This window comes from Lontra canadensis, unplaced genomic scaffold, assembly GCF_010015895.1.
Source record: "Lontra canadensis isolate GAN:19392208 unplaced genomic scaffold, GSC_riverotter_1.0 scaffold2, whole genome shotgun sequence".
Lineage (NCBI taxonomy): Eukaryota > Metazoa > Chordata > Mammalia > Carnivora > Mustelidae > Lontra > Lontra canadensis.
Genome location: NW_022630996.1, coordinates 58,396,729 through 58,418,423, shown reverse-complemented (window position 1 = coordinate 58,418,423; position 21,695 = coordinate 58,396,729). Strand labels below are relative to the sequence as shown.

General features: G+C 39.1%; 1 protein-coding gene and 1 long non-coding RNA gene across 10 annotated transcripts in view; one reads left to right on the top strand and one right to left on the bottom strand.

The window, feature by feature from the left end:
• LOC116877653 overlaps positions 1 to 19,083 on the bottom strand; it is a 131,774-nt gene extending 112,691 nt beyond the window's left edge. For 5 of the 6 annotated variants that reach the window (XR_004384683.1, XR_004384682.1, XR_004384685.1 and 2 more), the window contains exons 1-2: positions 18,511 to 19,083; positions 18,125 to 18,192 (exon numbers count right to left, since the gene is read on the bottom strand). This is a non-coding gene — a long non-coding RNA (uncharacterized LOC116877653). Of the gene's footprint in view, positions 1 to 15,930; positions 16,120 to 18,124; positions 18,193 to 18,510 lie in introns of those variants that run through there. The other variant, XR_004384684.1, reaches the window with a different exon arrangement.
• A 294-nt stretch (positions 19,084 to 19,377) lies between these two features.
• Positions 19,378 to 21,695, top strand: part of C1GALT1 (core 1 synthase, glycoprotein-N-acetylgalactosamine 3-beta-galactosyltransferase 1) — a 36,776-nt gene continuing 34,458 nt past the window's right edge. For 3 of the 4 annotated variants that reach the window (XM_032874395.1, XM_032874405.1, XM_032874414.1), the window contains exon 1: positions 19,378 to 19,574. In XM_032874395.1, coding sequence (XP_032730286.1) covers positions 19,568 to 19,574 — 7 coding nt within the window. In that variant the 5' untranslated portion in view covers positions 19,378 to 19,567. Of the gene's footprint in view, positions 19,575 to 20,029; positions 20,143 to 21,695 lie in introns of those variants that run through there. The other variant, XM_032874422.1, reaches the window with a different exon arrangement.

Here is a 21,695-nt window from a genome sequence, read left to right as displayed (position 1 = left end):
ACCAGCTTGCATTCTCACCAACAGTGTAGGAGGGTTCCCCTTTCCCCACATCCTTGCCAACATCTGTTGATTCCTACCTTCTTACTTTCAGCCATTGACTGGTGTGAAGTGGTATCTCATTGTAGTTTTGATTTGTATTTCCCTGATGACAAGTGATGTGGAGCATATTTTCATGTGTCTGTTAGCCATCTGTGTGTCTTCTTTGGAGAAATATCTGTTCATGTCTTCTGCCCATTTCTTGACTGGATTATTTGTTTTTTGGATGTTAAGTTTGATAAATTCTTTATAGATCTTGGATACCAGCCCTTTATATGATATGTCATTTGCAAATATCTAATACTATTCTGGTGAGTTGCCTTTTAGTTTTGTCGACTACTTCACTTGATGTGCAGAAGTTTTTATCTCGATGAAGTCCCAATTGTTCATTTTTGCTTTTGTTTCCCTTGCCTTTAGAGATGTGTCTTTTTTTTTTAATATTTTATTTATTTATTTGACAGACAGAGATCACAAGTAGGCAGAGAGACAGGCAGAGAGAGAGGAGGAAGCAGGCTCTCTGCCAGAGCCTGATGCGGGGCTTGATACCAGGACCCTGGAATCATGACCTGAGCCAAAGGCAAAGGCTTTAACCCACTGAGCCACCGAGGTGCCCCTAGAGATGTGTCTTTTTTTATTTTTTATTTTTTTTATTTTTTATAAACATATAATATATTTTTATCCCCAGGGGTACAGGTCTGTGAATCGCCAGGTTTACACACTTCATAGCACTCACCATAGCACATACCCTCCCCCAATGTCCATAACCCAGCCCCTTTAGAGATGTGTCTTGCAATAAGTTGCTACAGCTGAGGTCGAAGAGGTTACAGCTTTTGTTAGGATTTTGATGGATTCCTGTCTCATATTTAGGTCTTTCATTCATTTTGAGTCTATTTTTGTGTATTATGTAAGAAAATGATCCAGTTTCATTCTTCTGCATGTGGCTGTCCAATTTCCCCAGCACCATTTATTGAAGAGACTGTCTTTTTTCTATTAGATATACTTTCCTGCTTTGCTGAAGATTAGTTGACCATAGAGTTGAGGGTCCATTTCTGAGCTCCCTATTCTGTTCCATTGACCTATGTGTCTGTTTTTGCGCCAATACCATGCTATCTTGATGATCACAGCTTTGTAATATAACTTGAAGTCAGGCATCTGATGTCCCGGCTTTGGTTTTCTTTTTCAATATTCCCCTGGTTATTCAGGGTCTTTCCTGGTTCCATACAAATTTTAGGATTGTTTGTTCCCGTTCTGTGAAAAATGTCAATGGTAATTTTAAAAAAAGATTTTACTTATTCATTTGATAGAAAGAGAGAGCACAAGCAAGGGGAAAGACATAGGAAGAAGGAAAAGCAGACCTCCCCCACTGAGGTGGGAGCCTGATATGGGGCTCAATCCCAGGACCTGGAGGTCACAACCTGAGCTGAAGACAGACTCTTAACCATCCGAGCCACCCAGGCACCCTGGTATTTTGATAGGGATTGCACTGAATGTGTAGATTACTCTGGGTAGCATAGACATTTTAACAATGTTTAATTTTCCAGCCCATGAGCATGGAATGTTTTTCCATCTCTTTGTGTCTTCCTCAATTTCTTTCATTAGTGTTCTGTAGTTTTTAGAGTACAGATCCTTTACCTCTTTGGATAGGCTTATTCCTAGGTATCTTATGTTTTTGGTACAATTTTTGTAAATAGGATCGATTCCTTAATTTTTCTTTCTTCATTCATATAGAAATGCAACTGATTTTAGTGCACTGATTTTTTATACTGCCACATTGCTGAAATGTATGAGTTCTAGCAATTTTGGGGTGGAGTCTATTGGGTTTCCTGCATAAAGTATCATGTCACCTGTGAAGAGTGAGACTTTGACTTCTTCTTCGCCAATTTGAATGTCTTTTATTTCTTTCTGTTGTCTGAATGCTAAGGCTAGGACTTCCAGTACTACATTGAACAATAGTGGTGAGAGTGGGCATCCCTGTTGTGTTCCTGACCTTAAGGGAAAAGCTCTGTTTTTCCCCATTGAGAGTGATATTCATTGTGGGTTTTTCATAGATGGTTTTTATGATATTGAGGTAGGTTCCCTCTAGCCCTATACTCTGAAGAGTTTTAATCAAGAAAGGATGTTGTATTTTGTCAAATGCTCTTTCTGCATCAATTGAAAGGATCACATGGTTCTTGTCTTTTATTAATGTGACCTATCACATTGGTTGATTTGCAAATGCTGAACCACCCTTGCATCCCAGGAATAAATCCCACTTGGTCATGGTGAATAATCATTTTAATGTATTGTTGGATCCTATTGGCTAGTATCTTGGTGAGTACTTTGGTATCCATGTTCATCAGGGATATTGGTCTGTAATTCTCATTTTCGATGGGGTCTTTGTCCAGTTTTGGGATCAAGGTAATGCTGGCCTCATAGAACAAGTTTGGAAGTTTTCCTTCCATTTCTATTTTTTTAAACAGCTTCAATAGACTAGGTATCAGTTCTTCTTTTAATGTCTGGTAGAATTCTCCTGGGAAGCCATCTGGCCCTGGGCTCTTGTTTTTTGGGAGGTTTTTAATTATTGCTTTAATTTCCTTTGTGGTTATTGGTCTGTTCAGATTTTCTATTTCTTCTTGTTTCAGTTTTGGTAGTTTATAAGTATCCAGGAATACAGCCATTTCTTCCACATTGCCTAATTTGTTGGCATATACTTGATCACAATATGTTCTTAAAATCGTATTTCCTTGGTGTTGGTCATGATTTCTCCTCTTTCATTCATGATCTTATTAATTCAAGCCCCTTCTCTTTTCTTTTGATAAGTCTGGCTAGAGGTTTAGCAATCTTACTAATTCTTTCAAAGAAACAGTTTCTAGTTTCATTTATCTGTTCTACTGTTTTTCTGGTCTATGTCATTGATTTCTGCTCTAATCTTTATTATTTCTCTTCTCCTGCTTGGTTTAGGCTTTTTTTGCTGTTCTTACTCCAGCTCCTGTAGGTATAAGGTTAGCTTGTGTATTTGAAATTTTTCTAATTTTTTGAGAGAGGCTTGTACTGTAATGTACTTTGCTCTTAGGACTGCCTTTGCTGTATCCTGAAGGTTTTGAACAGATGTATTTTCATTCTCATTAGTTTCTATGCATTTTCAAAATTCTTCTTTAATTTCCTGGTTGATCCATTCATTCTTTAACAGAATGCTCTTTAACCTCCAAGTATTTGAGTTCCTTCCAAATTTCCTCTTGTGATTGAATTCAAGTTACAGAGCCACAAACCACTGTTGTCTGAAAATTTGCAGGGAATAATCTCAAAATTTTGGTATTGGTTGAGACCTGATTTGTGACCCAGTATGTGATCTGTCTGGAGAAAGTTCCATGTGTACTCGAAAAGAATGAGTATTCTGTTGTTTTAGGGTGGAATGTTCTATATATATCTGTGAAGTCTATCTGATCCAGTGTGTCATTCAAAGCCCTTTTTCTTTGTTGATCTTCTGCTTAGATGATCTGTCCATTCCTGCGAGTGGGGTACTTAAGTCCCCTACTATTAATGTATTATTATCAATGTGTTTCTTTACTTTGGTTATTAATTGGTTTGTGTAATTGGCTGCTTCTATGTTGGGGGCATAAATATTTACAATTGTTATATCTTCTTAGACAGATCCTTTAAGTAGGATATATTGTCCCTCCTCATCTCTTACTACAGTCTTTGTTTAAAATCTAATTTGTTTGACCTAAGGATTGCTCCCCCAGCTTTCTTTTGAAGTCTATTAGCATGGTAAATGAATCTTCACCCCCTCACTTTCAGTCTGGTGGTGTCTTTAGGTCTAAAATGAGTCTCTTGTACACAGCATATGGATGGGTGTTACTTTTTTATCCAATCTGATACCCTGTGCCTTTTGATTGGGGCATTTAGCCCATTTACATTCAGACTAACTATTGAAAAATATGAATTTAGTGCCATTGTATTGCCTGTAAAGTCTCTGTTTCGGTAGATTGTCTCTGTTTCTTTCTGGTCTATGTCACTCTCGGGGGTCTCTCTTTGCTTACAGGATCCCCCTTAATATTTCTTGCAGGGATGGCTTGGTGGTCACATATTCATTCTGCTTTTGTCTGTCCTAGAAGCTCCTTATCTCTCCTTCCATTCTTAATTACAGCCTTGCTGGATAAAGTATTCTTGGATGCATGTTTTTTTCATTTAGCACCTTGAACACATCATGCCAGCCCTTTCTGGCCTGCCAGGTTTCTGTGGATAGTCTAATGTTAGTCTGATATTCCTCCCTCTATAGGTAAGTAGCTACTTGTCTCGAACTGCTTTTAGGGATTTTCTCTTTTTCTCTAAAATTTGCAAGTTTCACTATTTTATGTCAGGGGGTTGATCTATTTTTATTGATTTTAGGAGGGGTCCTCCCTGCCTCTTGGACAGGAATGCTTGTTTCCTTCCCAGATTAGGGAAGTTCTCTGCTATGATTTTCTTAAATATACTTTCTGGCCTTCTCGCTCTCTTTTCACTCTCAGGCACCTCAATAATCCTGACATTGGTATGTTTCATGGCATCATTAATTTCTCAAAGTCTTTCTTTATGGGCTATTAGTTGTTTTTCTCTTTTCCTCAACTTCTTCCTTTCTACCAGCATGTCTTCTAGATTACTTAATCTCTCTTTTGCCTCATTCACCCTGGCTGTTAGAGCATCCGGTTTAGCCTGCATCTCAGTTATATAGCATTTTTACGTTCAGCCTGATTAGCTCTCATTTCTGCACTAGGAGATTCTCTAGTGTCTTTTAAGCTTTTTCAAGTGCAGCGTTTAATTTTATAATTGTTATCCTGAATTCCATTTCTGACATTTTACTTATATCCATATCAATTAGATCTGTGCAGAGAACATTACTTCTTCTTCTTTCTTTTGTTGTGAATTCCTCCTTCTAGTCATTTTGCTCAAAGAAGAATGGATGAGTGAGAGAGCAGAATCAAAATACCAATCACTAGCAAAATACACACAAGACAAATCCAAAGTGGTCAGAAACCAAAACAGAGAAGCAAACAAAAACAAAACAAAACAAAACATCATGGGTGGCGTGGAGAGAATATAACCTCACAGGGTTGACAAAGCAGAGTGATCCATTTGTTCCTGAGTGAATTTTCATCTGTTAAAAGATACTGAATAACAAAATTGCAAAGAAAGCAAAACTTATACACAAATAAAACTGAGTAGAGAAAAAAGGCCAAAAATGAAGCATATGTCTATAAAATGTAGATGTAAAAAATAAAAGTGAAAAAGCAACTTAAAAACAAAGGGTTGATAAAATAAGAAACTAGTTGAAAAGGAAAAAAAAAAGGGAAATTTTAGACTAAAAGTTAAATGAATCATGAGAAAAACCTCAAGTTCTATATATTATTTCCTCCTAGTGCTGGAGTTTTACAGTCTTTCGGGCTCCATAAACTACTTGTGCACCTTTCTTCCAGTTGGTCTTCTGGGGGAGGGGCCTGCTGTGCTGCTTCTCAGGTGTCTTTGCCTTGGCAGAGTTGCACTGCCCCTTGCCAGGGGCTGGGCTCGGTGTGGCTTTTGTTCCCTGAGGGCTTTCCATGCTTCTTTAGAGGATCAAAATAAAAATGGCTGAGCCCCAATCACCAGCCCCAGAGCCAAAAGATGGTGATCCTCCATCTTCAGTAAACCCGCTGGGACAAAGTTTTCAGTTTTCTGTGTGCCAAATTTCGCAGACTCCTGCAGTGTGGGCTCACAGTAATCCTTCCTGGAGGATTCCGAGGGTCTTGAGTTACTGCCCTTTGTAGTGCCCTGAGGCTGAGAGCAGTTGTGGGCTTGTGTGTGTACCTGTTCCACAGTTCCTGGGGGAAGCTGAGTGTCACCGTACTGTCTTTTATGGGGCCACCACCCTTAGAGTTGTTGCCTGGTTGTGGGCACACCCATTCTGCCCCTACTGGGCAATGACAGATGAGTCTACCCATTCCAGTCCTTTTTAGTGTTCCCAGGCAGAGAGTAGGCTCCTGATGGGCCTGGCTGGCCTTTATAGTGACCTGAACGGAGAGTCACCTCCTGGGCTCAATAACCATAACCAGTTTCCTTGCTCCATTGTTTTGACACTCTACCAGCTTAGGCATCCTGGTTAGTTCTGATTCCTGAGATCCTGAGAACACACTGACCCACCTAGAGTTCTGCCCTTTTCATCCCTTGAGCCCCTTTCAGACAGGGAAGTCCCTCACTGGAGCAGATTTCCAAGGGTTCTGATTTTGCTCTCTGGGGCTATATCCTTTTCTAGCAGCCAGGGTTATATCCTCTTCCATTCCCCGCTCTGTTTATCTTCCAATTTTCCCCTCATATTCATGTCTCTACAATTCCTACTTGCAAAAAGCAGTCACTTTTCTACTTATAGAGTTCCAGATATTTTATTCTTACATCTCAGGCTTAATTCATGGGTGTTCAGAATGGTTTGATAGTTATTAGGGACTAGATGAAACAAGAGTCCTTATGGTACTGCCATTTTGCCTCTGACCCTGCCCCGACTATCTTTCCATATTTTATATTGGGCACAAATTCTACTCCCTCATAAAACTGGAGTTCTGATTCTCCTGAACTCTGGAAGTTTCTATTGTTTCTGTATACCACCTTCACCTTTCATTTAGATCTGCTCAGCTTCAACTATAAAGTGTTACCTCCCTACTCAGTCTCTGCCTTCCACCCTAAACCCTTAGCCCCTGCCATTTTCTTCCATCATTTATATCCTTGACAAAAGTTCAGTGTAAAAGGGGGGAGTTAATGTTATCTTGACTGACAATGTTCTAGTACTTACATTAGATGGTTGAAGTAGTGTTTAGTAGCGTAGGCAGAAAGACAAAATGCTACCCTATTTCCTATGAAAAAGGAGGTCAGACTCTTCTTAGGCAGAAAGTAAAAAGATGGCTGTAGAGACAGATATTTAGAAAGGGAGGAAAATAAAGAAGGTCTTATGTGTCCACTAGCCTGGATCAACTCAGCAAGAGAAGACAAGTCCAACTCAAAGTAGAGGTAAGGTTTGACTCTAACTTGGTTCTAGAGGATAGACATATGTATGCAATTCATTCCGGAGACAGAAGTTAAAATGGGCGGGACAGGGAGGATGGGGGGCATGTGCCCAAGGATGTATCTGAAGATGTGAGGTAGATACAGGAACTGTATTAGAGAAACTAGTCCCTGGGAGAACCCTATTAACAGATGACAGAGGGAAAGCTAAATTCTTCCCTTCTGTTTGGGCAGAACTGCTTCTGTGTTTTAGTAAATATACTAATCAGCAGAAGGAATTAGTATTGAGAGAAAAATAATGAGCCATAATATATAATCAATTTAAATAGAGTTTAAGCAACTGTAAGCTAGAGCTAAATACTGGAAAGTCACTTCCATTTTCATAATAATTTAATCACTACTGATTGCTTCTATACTGACAGGTATTTTGTACACACAATGGTATAACAGATTGAGAGTCTGAATTATTTGCCAGAAGACTATTAGTCAAGAAGACTTAGAACTAAAGTTCTGTTGATATGCAGACACCCTCAACAGAGAGAGCTTCAAATCCCAGAAATAGTTCCTTCTATTTTTGGAGGGTCATCCTAGTCCATAGATTCTTGAGGCTCTAACTGCTGAAAAAAAGATTTAGAAGTCATTTATTTCAGCTCCTTTCCTTTAGAGATAATTGTCCCGTGGATGAAGATCATTTATGCACATTTCAGTATAGGGATCTTTATAGTGAATATCTTTGTTTGTCAATTAGTATTTGCTACTAGGGGACTAAAAATGTGGCAATAAATTGAAATATTTCTTGAAAAGATACTTTCTCTTAAAATTTTTAGCCAATCCACTTATGTCATTATTATACTTGTTTATAAAAATAGCTACCATTATATCACATGCCCTCTTTAATTCCCATCACCGTTAGCTATGGATGTTATAGTCAACAAATGAATCATTGAACATTGTATCAAAAACTAATGATGTACTATATCTTGGCTAATTGAATTTAAATTTAAAATATTAAGGAAAAATATACAGCTACCATATATCAAATACTTGAATGTGGTAGGCCCTTTACAAATATCCCTTCATTTAACCAACACAATCACTCTAAAAGATGGGCATCATTACCTCTCTTTTATAGGTAAAAACCATGAGACTCAAAAAGCAGCTAGTGACAGAGCGAGGATTAGAACACATTTTGTCTAATATCTACTACTCTATCAGGTTGTATCACCATGGAAACATTTGAAAAATATACCTGAAAAAACAGAAAACAGTCTCTAGTATGTAATCTTTCAAGTGTCCTTAAAATATGTGTGCAAGTGAATATTTTATTGAGGTTTACCCGAAGGCAAATATGGTCATAAAGAAGGCGGACACACTGTATTTCAAAATCCTACCTCTGATTAAATGTGAAAAATTTAAAAACCAGTAATTATCTAAATCAACATTGAATAGCAGAGTGAAATGACTGTGGGTTCATTTGTGGACAGAGAACAAGACTGAGAGGTTGCACTGTGTCTATCTGTCATCATCTCTCCATGGAACACTGGTGTCAATGCATGAAAAAGTAGCTCTAGGTAGGCAGAAGTCATTCAAAATTATATCACCTATTGATATATGTAAAAAAGAGCTTGGATTTCGACAGGGTTGAGAAATAGCTCTCCTCCTGTTTTAGGTTTTGTCACAGGTGAAGTTCCCCAGAAAACAGACTCTAAAACAGAGATCAGCATGCATAAAGGTTATTAGGAAGTGCTTTTGAGGTCAACGCCTATGAAAGAGAAGAGGAGGAAGCAGAATTGTACAGAGGAAGAAATGGGCTATGTGTAGTTTTTCTATGGAGAACTCTGATGTTGGAACGGCCCTAGAGAATACCACAGGTTGAAGTTGGAGGCTGAGTTTCTATACCCTTATGTTGATCAGTCACTGCATGTGGGTGCCCTGAAAGGAGGCATGACCTTGAGTTAATTCAGGTGTTTGTACCTGAGGCAGTTCCCGGAGAGGGCTGGCAGCTGTGGGTTGTCTGTTGCCAGCACTCCCAAAAACTAGGGGAACAATCTTTCAGTCCTGAAGCAGGGCATCAGAGCAATGCATCATAGCATCCACCTCAGGTTTGCTGCCTTTGATCACATGTACAGTATCATTTTTTATTATTTCAGATGTCTCAGGTGAATCATCATAAAATGTCCCAAGAATTCCCAAGCCTAGTGAAGATTAACATCTGTAAATTTATATCCTTTAGACCCTGAGACCCTCAATTGAAGGACAAAATGGTGGCTAGCGAGTTAGAACTTAAAGAGTCAGGCTTGTATTTTTCTGTGGGCAAGATAAGAAATCACAGAAGTCAATGAGAGAAAATGGTCAGATAACTAAAAAACAGAAGGCATGTTAGGAAGTAGTTCAGACCAGGTTGTGCCCACCCACCTGTGTGAGAGGATGTGATCCTTGTACAAGCAAGCCTGGGACTGAATAATGTGTGGGCTGGATTTAGCCCAAATGCTGTAGTTTGCTGACCTTTGATTTTTTATTAGCATTAAAAACGCAGGTCCAGGAATCTGTTTGGTTTCATCTGCATTTAGTACTGTAAGATTTCTATCTTGCCCAGTGTGACCTTGGGCAATATCCAAAGCCCTATGTCTCAATATCCATACCTGTTAAGTGGGTGTAATAATAGTACTGGCCTTACAGGGTTGTTTAGGGTAGGAGATGTCCCAGTTAAACAACCAGCAGGTAGTCTGGTACTTATCAGGTATTCAGTAAGCAACTTTTGGAATTGTTATTGTTGTTATATTTGTTATTATACTGAGTTAATTGAGTATTTGCTACCAAAGCCACTACTAGCCTAAATTTTGGAGGCAAAAAAATAAGAGAATTGTTTAAATGAGTTGTTAAAGTTGTAAAGCAATAATCAAGGAAAAGATTTTATCAAGATTCTTTATACTACCCCTGCAACTTTCCTGTAAAATCTGAAATTATGTCAAAATAAAAATTGAAAGTTAAGAAAAACAAAGCTCTCTGACTTACTTTGCTGGGATTGTTTGGGAGAAAAGCAGGTTCTGGAACCCTTTACTATTTCTGCAGTTTGGTTTTATATATTTATACTCTTTAATTTATCCCTTAATTTTTGTGAAAACATCACTCTATTTCAGCCATGGTATGAGAATAAGAAAAAGAGTTTGTGTCCATATCTGGATTAGAGAGAAAAGGGGAACATATCCATGAGGTGCAGATAAGATGCAAGAAAGGGAAAGTAAAGTGAGCAATCTTCAAGAATGAGGTGAAACTGCAGGAAGAAAGACTCCAGAAAGGCATATACTGCTATATATTTTTTTCCTCTTTTCCTTCCTGGAGAGATTTATTTCCTGAAGAAGATGAATATTTATAAGCATCTACTGTTTGCAAGGCACAGTACTACGTACTTTCATGTGTTTTATCACTAAAAATGATCCTGTTCGGAAAAATATTATTGCCATTTTTACAATGAGAAAAACTGAGGCTCAGAGAGAATAGTTAGGTTTCCCAGGATCACATAGTATGTGAGGGAGCTGGGGAAAGAGTGTAGCATGGGTTTAGGGTCAGAAACAATTGAGTTAATTGTCCATCAGCGAGTGAATGGATACACGAATTGTGGTATATCCTTAAAATGGAACACTACTCAGCAATAACAAGAATGAATTTTGATGAACAAAATAACATGGTTTAATTTCAACATAATTATACTGAGTGAAAAAAAGCCAGATTAACAAAAAGCACACATTGTGTGATTCCATTCATAGAACACGAGAAAATGCAAACTAATCTATAGTGACAGAAATCAGGTCAGTGGTAGCTTAGATATGGGAAGGGGTGGGGAGTGGCAGGAGAAAACTTTGGATGGGGAGCGATAGATATTTTCAATATCTTGATTGTGGTTGTGTTCACATATGTCAAAATATCATATCATACATCTTACATACATCTTATTGCATGTCAATTATACCTTAATAAAGCATTTAAAAAAAGACTGGAGTAGAATCCCTTTACTGTTTACAAGGGCTTAATCTCTGAGACTAGTTTCTTTATAAGTTGGTAATGCCTCCTCAGAGAGTTAATGTGAAGATGAAAATAAATCAGTGAGGGAAGTGTTTAATATAGTGCCTAATACAATAGTAACCAAGAAGCAGAAGTTATTTAAGTCCCAGACTCTGAGTTCTTCCTTCTGAGAGCTTTTTCCATTTCAGTTAATAATGCTAGTCATTGTTATTTTTATTTATAGCTATAATTCAAGCACATCAATCTTAATCCAAAGCACAAGATCTTTCCACTAAACCACACCAAACCATGATAAATTTTACGATTTGAGTTCAGGGACATCATCTCCTGATGGGGGACCAGGCCAGAATCTTCTGCAAAAAAGCTGTTTTGTCTTAGAGCCAATAGTTTGTCCAAGTTGTTGCTACTGTACTCTTCAGTCCCAGAATTTTTCTTTAGTTCCTTTTTATAATTCTATTTCTTTATTGATATTCTAATTTTGTTCACACATCATTTTCCTAATTTCCTTTAGTTCTTTGTCCATTTTTTTTTTCTATTGGTTCTTGGAGCATATTTAATACAGTTGTTTTAAGATCTGTCTAGTAACTTTAATGTCTGTACTTCCTCACAGACAGTTTCATTCCTTTGAATGAGCTATTTTTTCTTGTTTCTTTGTATGTCTTGTAATTTTTTTTTTGTTAGAACTGACATTTGACAATTATAATATAACTGGAAGTCAGAATCTTCCTCTTTCAAAGGGTTCACTATTTTTTCATTGTTGAAGGCTGCAGCAATCTGTTGATTTAATGCCTTCCCAAATTATGATTACAGACTATATTCCTTGTCACATGTGGTCACTGAAGTCTCCTCAGCTTGTGTTTAGCAAGGGATGTGACAGAAATATCCTTGAATGCTAGTAACCTCCCAGTTCTTGCAAATTCAATCTGAGCCAGGGCCCTCCTTCAACTTGCTAGTTTTCACTGTACCAAGAGATGAGCCCAAGATGAAAGCATAGGGTCTTCTTGAGTGATTGAGTATGTGTCTTGCCTGGAGTATGCATATGGCTTTCTAAATTCCCCCATTTACATAATTGTTTTTGAATGTCTCAACTTCCCAAAGAAACTCTACCCAACTTTTATCTTAGGCAATCTATTGTACATTTCAGCCATAATATCTGCCTTGGGTGTTTGAAGATTGTTAATTTAGCTTGCAGAATTTTCAAGCCTTTTCACCTCAGTTCTGAGTTAGACAAAACAGGGCGGACATCCTGCATCAGAGGCTGCCCCATATTAGTCTGCTTGGGATGCCATATCAAAATATCACAGCCTGGATGGATTAGACATCAGAAATTTATTTCTCACAGCTCTGGAGGATAGAAAGTCCAAAATCAAGGCACCAACCAATTCACTTTCAGATGAGGATTCTTCCTGGTTTGCAGACAGCTGCCTTCTTACTGTGTCCTCACATGATAGAGAGAATGAGCTTTGGTGTCTACCTCTACTAGAGGAACTACCTCTACTAGATGAGGGTCTTATCCTTATGGCCTCATTTAACTTTTATCACCTCTTTATAAGCCCTACAATTACACTGGGGGTTAAGGCCTAAATATATGAATTTTGGGAGACACAATTATCTATAGCACCCCCAGACAGATTAGAACAGAGATCACAGTAATCTCTGAAAAAGGTTAGTTTGCTCCCTTCAGGACCAGGGAAACAACAGCATAGTGGGAAAATGGGCAGCTGCAATTTTGGATTGCTGCACTTTAAGACTCTGCCTCTTTATAACTGTAGTGGCCTTATGACCACTGCCTTAAGACAGGTGCCCCTTTAGACTACTGACATTGTAAGACTATCCCCATTCAGGGAAAAGGGTACAGAAAGAAAAGTAAAATGATCACAAATACTTTGTACTGTTTTGAGGTGCATTTTTCTTGATTTAGTGTTCAGTTAGTTGCTATAAACTTTGAACTGTTTTCTAGAGTTCTCACAAGATTGGTTCTGTTTCTGCTTGTTTTTGATGTTTCTGTGGGAGAGTGAGATCTTAGAACTTCCTACTCTTGCCATTATGCTCTTCTTATTCAAAAGACTGTAATTTTTGCATATTTTTCATAAGCCTTATGTTACTCTTCAGACCAAAGCTTTCACAATGCTTTTTACTTCTTATAAATGAAAAGAACTATTTAGATCTCCCTTAAATGATATTTATTAGAAATGCATTTTAAAGAATGGAAAAATTAGCCATTTAAGCTATCAACAAACAAAGTGTAACTTAATAGAAGAATACAGTGTAGGGACCCAGAGAACCCAAGAGCAGGCAGGCCACTTGCAGTATGGGGCCATAGAAAATCTGTGCAAAGCCAGAAAGTGACTCCCTTCCCTTTTTCTCTCTGGGAGTACCACAGCTTGCAGTCACTACTCTTCTCAAAGAGACTGCTTCATTTCTCTTTCTCTCTACAGAGTAGATTCCCCTTCCCCTTATCTTGGCCTTACATATCTGGGGTTTCAAGCCCAGGTATGGGTTACAGTTTCAGTGTTCAACAGAAGGAAACTAATACTTCTCTCCCCATTCCAAATTCCCAGAACGGGGAATCTGATTGAATTCTCTGAGGATAAAAGTCTATCCAATCAGCTATGACCAAAAAGTGGGAAGTGTCCTCATATGAACAGTACTCTGGAGACTCAACCTGTAGATGAGAATTAGAGGAAAAGTGATGAAGAGGGTGCTTCTCAATGGATTATGGCCAGAAACCCAAACAAGTATCTACCACAATCCATTTTTAGATATGCATACATTTAAATACAACTTAAAAGGAGTGAGAAAAAAAGATGGCACAATATGCAGCTAAGATTTGTAAGTCAGTTCTGTAGAACAAAAGAAGTAGCATACACATTTATAATTTACTGCTTAGGGATTTTAAACTAAAGCTAGCTTCACCTATTCTATTTAAAACAAATGCATTCTGCTCTTGTTGAGCCATGAGGGAAAACAATTAAGGAATATTTTGATTCATATTCCAGGAAACTAGAGAAACTCAGGGTAAGTAATCCCAGAGAGCCCAATCTCGTAAATTGAGAATATTTCTCTAGATGACACAAGGTCCTCAGTGCAACCATGTCAGTCTCTGCTTTCAATCTAATATGTTGTGAGTCATGCTGAATCCTCTTCCCTTGAGGTTAAAAGTATTTCCTAAACTTTCTTCTTCTTCTTTTTTTCTTTCTTATCTTCTCCTCTCCTCCCTTCTCTACCTTTATCCCCTTTACATATCAGTCAACTCAGAAAATAACATTAGCATTTTCAACTGTCTCAGAATCTTGGTAGATTTTTGAAGATGCAGCTTCAAGGAATAAAAACTCCTTGGAAATGCCCTTTTAGTTTCTGTAGGATGAAAAAACTTTATCTTGGCAGGTATTTTCAATATGCAATGAGAAGCCCTGCTGAAAAGCATGTCATCACCAGAAAAGAATGCTCTGTCCTTTTTTATCTAGAGTTTTTCTTCTTCCTATTCAAGTAAGTAAAGATGGTAGGAAGTAGGGGTCATCTACAACGACAAATACCTGATGTTTAGTTAAGTCAGTAGTTTCAACTGATATGGAGTCATACTAGATACCAGAAAGCAAGAAAGAACCAATACAATAAAACCAGGGAATTTGGATAATTCATCCATTACATAATCAGGGCTTAAATCCTACACCAAGGCTCTATCTTGCTCATCCTCACCTATTTACCTATGGGGTCATCCATACCACCAAACTGTGCATTCATTGTCAATAATTGCATAATCTCTGGTATTCCACTATATAAAGACTTCCCTGCGTGCCCAAGTCTTCCTCTCTGAAAGAGAAAGACATATATTCTATCACCTATTGTCTTGCTCTTGGGTGCAATTTTGCTTTAGGATAAACTCTTAGGCTCAGACCAAATTATTGGTTAAATGTATGTTTATTACTAAGTATGCTTAACTACCACTGTTACCACAAAGAGGGGCACACACCCAACTGCAATTACAAATTAATTCATGGAAAAGAAAAGGAGGCAGTCATAATTATGTATTCTTTTTAAAGTGCAATAAATTTTCAACAGGGCAATAAAATAAGATCTGACATATCATAACCTACTATTCTGCCATACTCTTAAATCTTAACTGCTCACTATGAATGTTGCTAATATTTTACGAAGGTACACAGTAAAATCATTAATAAGTTATCACCTCTTGAAAGAAAACGCTTCATGGTGTACACACCTAAAATATTTAACACTTAATTGCTTAAAAATAAAATAGATCTCATGAGCCTAAAGTAATTAAAGGAATGTTCATGCTTTTCAATTACACTATCACATATAATCTGATTAGCCACCTTTTGAGGCAGGTTGGGATTATTTTCCCCAATTTACAGATAGGGAAATTGAGATTTAGAAGGTTTAGATAACTTGCCATGGGCCACTCAGCTCATCAGTGACAAAACAGGGAGCACTATCCAGGTCTCAAGGGTTCCACTGCTGTATTCACTATATGTTTCCTCCAGGATTGTCAGTGTTCAGATCTCAGTAAGAGTAACAATTAATTTCTCTACAATCACATCAAAAAACCCTTATATAATACAGGTGTCAGGGAGCAAAGATAATTCCAGCACTTTATGCTACCCTTTAAAGTGAAAAAAATATATATTCTACTTTAATTACTTGTTTGTTCATTCAAACAAGAAATCATTAAACACCTACATATGTACCAGCCATTGTGCTAGGCTCTATTATACCCAGCTGTGTTAGTTATCTTTGCTGCATGACAAATTATCCCAAAATTTAAACATAAAACAGCAAACATGTATTCTCTTACAGTTCCTGTGGGCCAGGAATTTGGGAGTAGCTTAATGGGATGGTTCTGGCTCAGGATCTCTCCTAAAGTCAATAAAGATGTTCATGAAGGAGGTAGTCATCTGAAGGCTTGACTAGGACTGGAGCATCTGCTTCCAAGTTCACTCACATGGCTGTCAAGAATCCTTGGTTCCTTACCGGCTGTTGGTGGCAAGCCTTAATTACTCATAATGTGGGCCTCTCTATAAAGTTGTCTGAGAGCCCTTACGACTTGAAAACCATCTTTTCCCAGCAAGCAGTCCCAGAGAGAGAAGAAGAAAAAACTAGCATAGGTTTTCTTTTTTCTTTTTTGGCATATGTTTTATAATCTCCTCTATGAAGTCACACAGGTCATTTATAAATCATATTCATGAGAACAAGTCACTAAACACAATCCAAACTCAAGGCAAGAGGAATTAAGCCCCATAGCCACTGACTAAAGGAAAAAGCACCAAAGAACTTGTGGACATATTTTAAAACCATTATATCAGTGAATATAATTTAATTTACAGAATTTATTCTAATTATATAAAATGATTTGTTAATCTCATTGTAATATTTGGGTATTTAAAGGAAAACTAAGTGTATTAGAGAGTGTTTTTGTGTGTGTGTGTGGTTGTTGCTTATTTGTTTCCATTTTGTGTCCCCATTTTTATTTCACCCTATTAAAAAATTCTATATACAATGCTGAATAAATGCTGACTTGTCCTATCCTGTTGTATCATTAGGAATTGCATTCACTGCTTATACCAGAAAACCAAATAACAAAACTTTAAATAGGAGGGATTTATTTTCCCTTACATAACAACAAACCCAGAAATGAGTGGTCTAAAGCTAATAAGCTAGCCCTCTAAAGCAATCACAAAGCCTGGCACCTCTGGCTTCCTACACTGTTAATACACTGTTAATACTTCCTACACTGTTATTATGGCTGAAATATGGCTGCTCCGCCTCCAGCATTGTGTCACTGTTCCAGGTGAGGAAAAAAAAAATGGATATAGGCCCAATGGCTAAAAGGACATTTCTTCCATAAAGCTTTGAGCCTCTCCTAGCAATATCCATTTTCATTTTATTGATCGGTCATACAGCCAGTCATGGCTTACAGAAATCTGGATAAGTAAATATTTTTAATTAGACACACTGTCTAATTCTGAAAAAAATCCTGAAAAAAAATCAGAGTTCTGCTGATAAGGAAGAAAGGATTTTGGCTTAAACAACTAGCAGTGTTGGCCACCCTGCTCCAAGGAGCCTCAAAGCTGCTCCAACAAGCTTTGACACACATTACTGAAACACCACACCAGACAGACAAAAGTACTGCTCAAGATTTATCTGTTTCAAATGGGAGAATCTAGTCATTCTGCGTCCCATATATAAAGGATATTTTTCAAAGTAACCACAACTTTCTTTTTTCTAGTTGATAAATTGAAGAATTGGCTGACATTAATGTCACTTCTAAGAATCTGTCCAAGTAGATGATTACACAGTTGTGCAAAGGTATGTGCATAGGGTAGTTCATCATAGAGTTGTTTATTATATTAAAAATTTGGGAAAAAAACAAACAGCAAAAGAATACTGGTTAGATAAATGATGGTACATTCATTTATCTTTTAAAAATGATGTTAATCATGATATATTGTTCAGTGAGAGAAGAACTATATACATAATAAAATCCAGTTTATGAAATATTGTATTTATGCCTTTATGTGTTTTTTTTTAATTCTTTATATCTGGAAGAATGTAACACACACTTTAAAAAATGATTTCCTGTGGATTATGGGATTTGGGTATTTTTTTAAATTTGTTTGAATAACTTTGTACTGTTTTCACAAATATAAAAGTGATTTTCAGATACCCAAAATGATGGGAGGGACTTACTTGATCTGGTTTTGTTCATATCAATAGTGTTTCCTGCCAGTAATTATCTGAGACCCCGCTATGGCTGAACTTATATTTGGAAGGGTTTCTTATCTTTGCTCAATGGAAAAAGCAAAGTTATTCCTTATTCATTAAAAATTTCAATAAAATTAAAATGAGGTAAGGAATCTTGCATTTTTGTTTGTTTTGGTTTCTATTTGGAACACGGTGACCTCGGGAAGGGTCTCCTTTTACTGTTTTGCAGTGGTTGTGGAAAGGAAGGGGGTGAGGCTGGGCAATTAACTATACACAAATTGGAGAAGAAAGAAGAGGATACAAGTAAGGGTGTAAGGGAGAGAAGTCTGGAGGCATCCGCCAGGAAAAGAGCACTAACCTGAACATCAGGATACTTGCACTTCTAGCTTGGGCCCATCAGTTTATCTTTCTGACCTGTTTTCTCATCTGAAAAAATAAAAGGTTTAAGTAAGAATCACTAGATGTGCTTAAATTCTTTTGGAAGATTGTTTTGGATCTGTTAACGACATATCATGGCAAACTATTAGAGCTGAAGCTAAACAAAGGAAAAAGAACGACAATAACGGACATACATCGTTCATTATCTCACCCAGGCATGTTAAGTAACTTGCCAAGGTTGCACAGGAAATAGGTGGAGGAACCAAGATGCCAGCCCAGAGCCCATGCTCCTAAAGGTTATGCTGAAGGGCACTACAGAACTGATAGAGACGGGCTTTTTAAAAAATAGCAGGATAGTTTTCTCACCTTCAAGCTAAGGCCGTGTAGATGATGTTAAAGCCAAGAACTTATCCCCACCTCCTGGCTCTGTGGGGTTGCCTCAATGGCTCACAGGCTCCTCCCTCTATCCAAAAACACTTTCTGATTCAAAGTCCTTTAGCCAACTAAAAAGAAGATGAGTTTTAGAAAGCCCTAAAGAAGCTCTTCCTGTTATTGCCTGACAGAAGCGAAGTAATGACAGACAAAACCACGTGTGATACAGAAGGCTTTGTGGTACCACTGTTTTCAACCCTTTCAGGTTCACGTATCTGGTTACCCAGCACCCGTTTGTATACCTCATCTTGCTTATTTCCTTTCATTAAGGCCAGAGAGATACTGACTACAGAGAGTACGGAATGGGTAGGAGAGTGGGGGACAGGAAAAAAAGAACAGGAAGCGGGCTAGAGGCCGAAAGACTTCTGCAGGCTTAGAGCCTATCCCTCACACAGAGGTCCTCAGGTACCTCTAGCCTCAGTCTCTGTAGTTTCACTGCTTTAGCTTCTCTCAAGGTCCGGAAGCTAATGCAAAACCCAACAGCAGAATCAGGAAGGATAAGGCCGACAACGAGAAGTCGCAAGTGGGCTGCGACTACTGCCGATAGAAGACCCGACTTCCCAGACCCCTTCGCAGAAGGGCGGGGCGTGAGCTTGGTGGCCAATCCCCACGTCCGCACGTCGCCATAGCCCCGCCCCACCCTGCTCCCTCTCGCTCCGCCCTTCCCTGGGGCTGGTGTGGCGGCGACGACGTCAGCGCTAGGAGACCCCTGGGTGGCGGCTGCGCCGTCGGCGGGCCGCGGCCTGGACGCGCTGCGGGGAGGAGCGGAGCGAGCGAGCAAACTGGCGGGCGGGGGGTGGGGGGAGGGAGCGAGAGCTGGGACCGCCTCAGCCGCCGCCGCCGCCGCCGCCTGGGAATGATCTGGGCGGCAGCGGGCGGCCCCAGCTAGCGGCCGCGAGCCACTTCTGCGGGTATCGGGAGGAGCTAAGGTTGCCGGTCTCGAGTCGTCCCCTCTCCGCCCCCCAGGAGGGGCGAGAGGGAGCCACGGCTGATGTCAGGTACGGCCGGCGGAGGCGCCCTCAGGCTGCGGGTCCAGGGTCTGCGCTCCCCTCGTCCTCACTGCTCGGAGTGTGTGTTGGGGGAGTCTAGAGGGTGGAACCAAACCCGGGCGCCGCCAAACAGGTGTCTCGGGGTCGCTGCCGGGGCTGGGGACTTGCGGGCTCCTGAGGGAGGTGTGGGGGCACTCCTGCTCCCGGCGCCTCTGTGCACTGCCATTGGGGCCGTCTGGCCATCGGGCCGCTATTTGTTGACGAGTAGCCGCCTCTTCGTGGTGGGTTATTCCTTTCTGCCCGCGGGTGCCCCTCTCCTCTTAGCTCTCTGCCCGCCGTCGGGCGGCGGCAGTGAGGCGCGGGCTGTGCAGCGTAGTGGCCCGACCGCCCGGAGGTGCTGCTCGTCCGGCCTCCCCGCCCCTCCCCCGCCGTGTGACCTGTGGGTCAGGCAAGATCCAGGGTTCAGGTGGGCACGTTCGGCGAGAAACGCCGGGCTGCGGGGGAACCGGAGTGCCGGGCGAGTGGGCGTCTTTCACACGTGCCAGGGGACTTCCATGGGGCTTTCTTGGATCATCAGGTTTGTCTGTGGCTGATTTATTTTTTTTTAAATTTCACTGCCTCTGGCAGAATAAGCGAGCCAGGTGTGTTTGACTCACTTGCTGCGTGGAGAAGGAAAAGAGTTTTTTCTCCTCTTCCAACCCCCTGCCCCCCCTCCGCGAGTGTGATGTGAGTAGAAGGTACTGACAAGTTGGCCATACAGCTTTGAATTTGGAGAAATTGTATACTCTTAAAAGAAGAACGCAGTTCGGGAATGGGGATTTATTCTTCCCTCGCTCTTAACTCTCTTACTTTTTAAAATAATAAATAGGGAAGCACCACATGCTCTGGAAAAGTTGATTGGCTTTATAATCTAGTTCCCTAAATTTGTTATAGATATTGTAGTATATCTTTTAACGCTTTTCAGATTGGAAACGATTATGCTAACCATGAATTGACTTCATTATGAATTAAAAAGTTGTAAAGGCAGAACTTTAACGCATTAAAGTGAATAACTAGGCCAATGTGATTGGGACAGAAATATGTTCATTTAGTAAAAGTTGGGCACAGAATATATATATATAGCTCGGCCTGGGTGCCAGGAAAAAGCGTTGTGCATGATTTCAACTTGCTTGATTTTGGTGTAGGTTTAGACAGTGGGAACCTGAATTTTTAGGAGATACTTAGACAGCTTTCCATACCCTTAGCAGATAAGTGTCAAGTGAACCTTATGCACATGATGCTTTGTGTTCTACGTATTTTATATAGTAAACTATACTATTATTTTCCACTGGCCTTAGTATATATTGATGTGCACTTTAAGTGAATATAAAGTTTCAACTTACCAAACAGTTAACTCTTGTCACCATATGTTAAGTAAAACAGTGATTTAGTAAGGAAAGTATGACTCATTTAAAATTCTTCATAGGAAAAGAGTATGGTTTTTCGGTACTCGTGGAGAACTATTAAATATCTCTCTTAAATTTGCCTGTGATTTGTGTTTTTCTCTATCTTTTTATTTAGGCTTCAGCATTTTAAAAATATTTTGTGGTTACTACCCATTGAAGGATAGATATGGTTTTTTCCTTAAATATGCTTTTTTTTGGCTTAGGTTATACTAGTCTGTATTTCTGAGGAAATGTAATATCCAGAAATTCTTAGAAGTTTGCCACAAATTTATTTAGTAGTACATACAATGGATTAATTTTCACCCAGTCATAGAAATAAAAACTGTGTCATTTAGACATATGCCGTTTACTATTTGTATATTGATTTGTGCCAAGATAAAAATTGCATCTTACAGCATATAAACCTTGAAAACCATGGTAATTTAAAATAGGGTCTCTGATGAAATTATTGACTGGAATTCTTGTGACATTGCAGCTGTAAGCAAACCAAATGGAAAGGGGAGAACTTGATGAAATTAATTTCAGATTCATTTAAAATTTTAAGCTTCCCAATACAACCATGTTACTTTTAGAAGATTTGTTGAAATTTGAATAAAGACACTACTGTACAAACTGTAACAAGATGGAAAGAAAAGTACAAAAAATTTTTTACCCAAATTTTTTAGGATTAAGGTAATTATTTTAA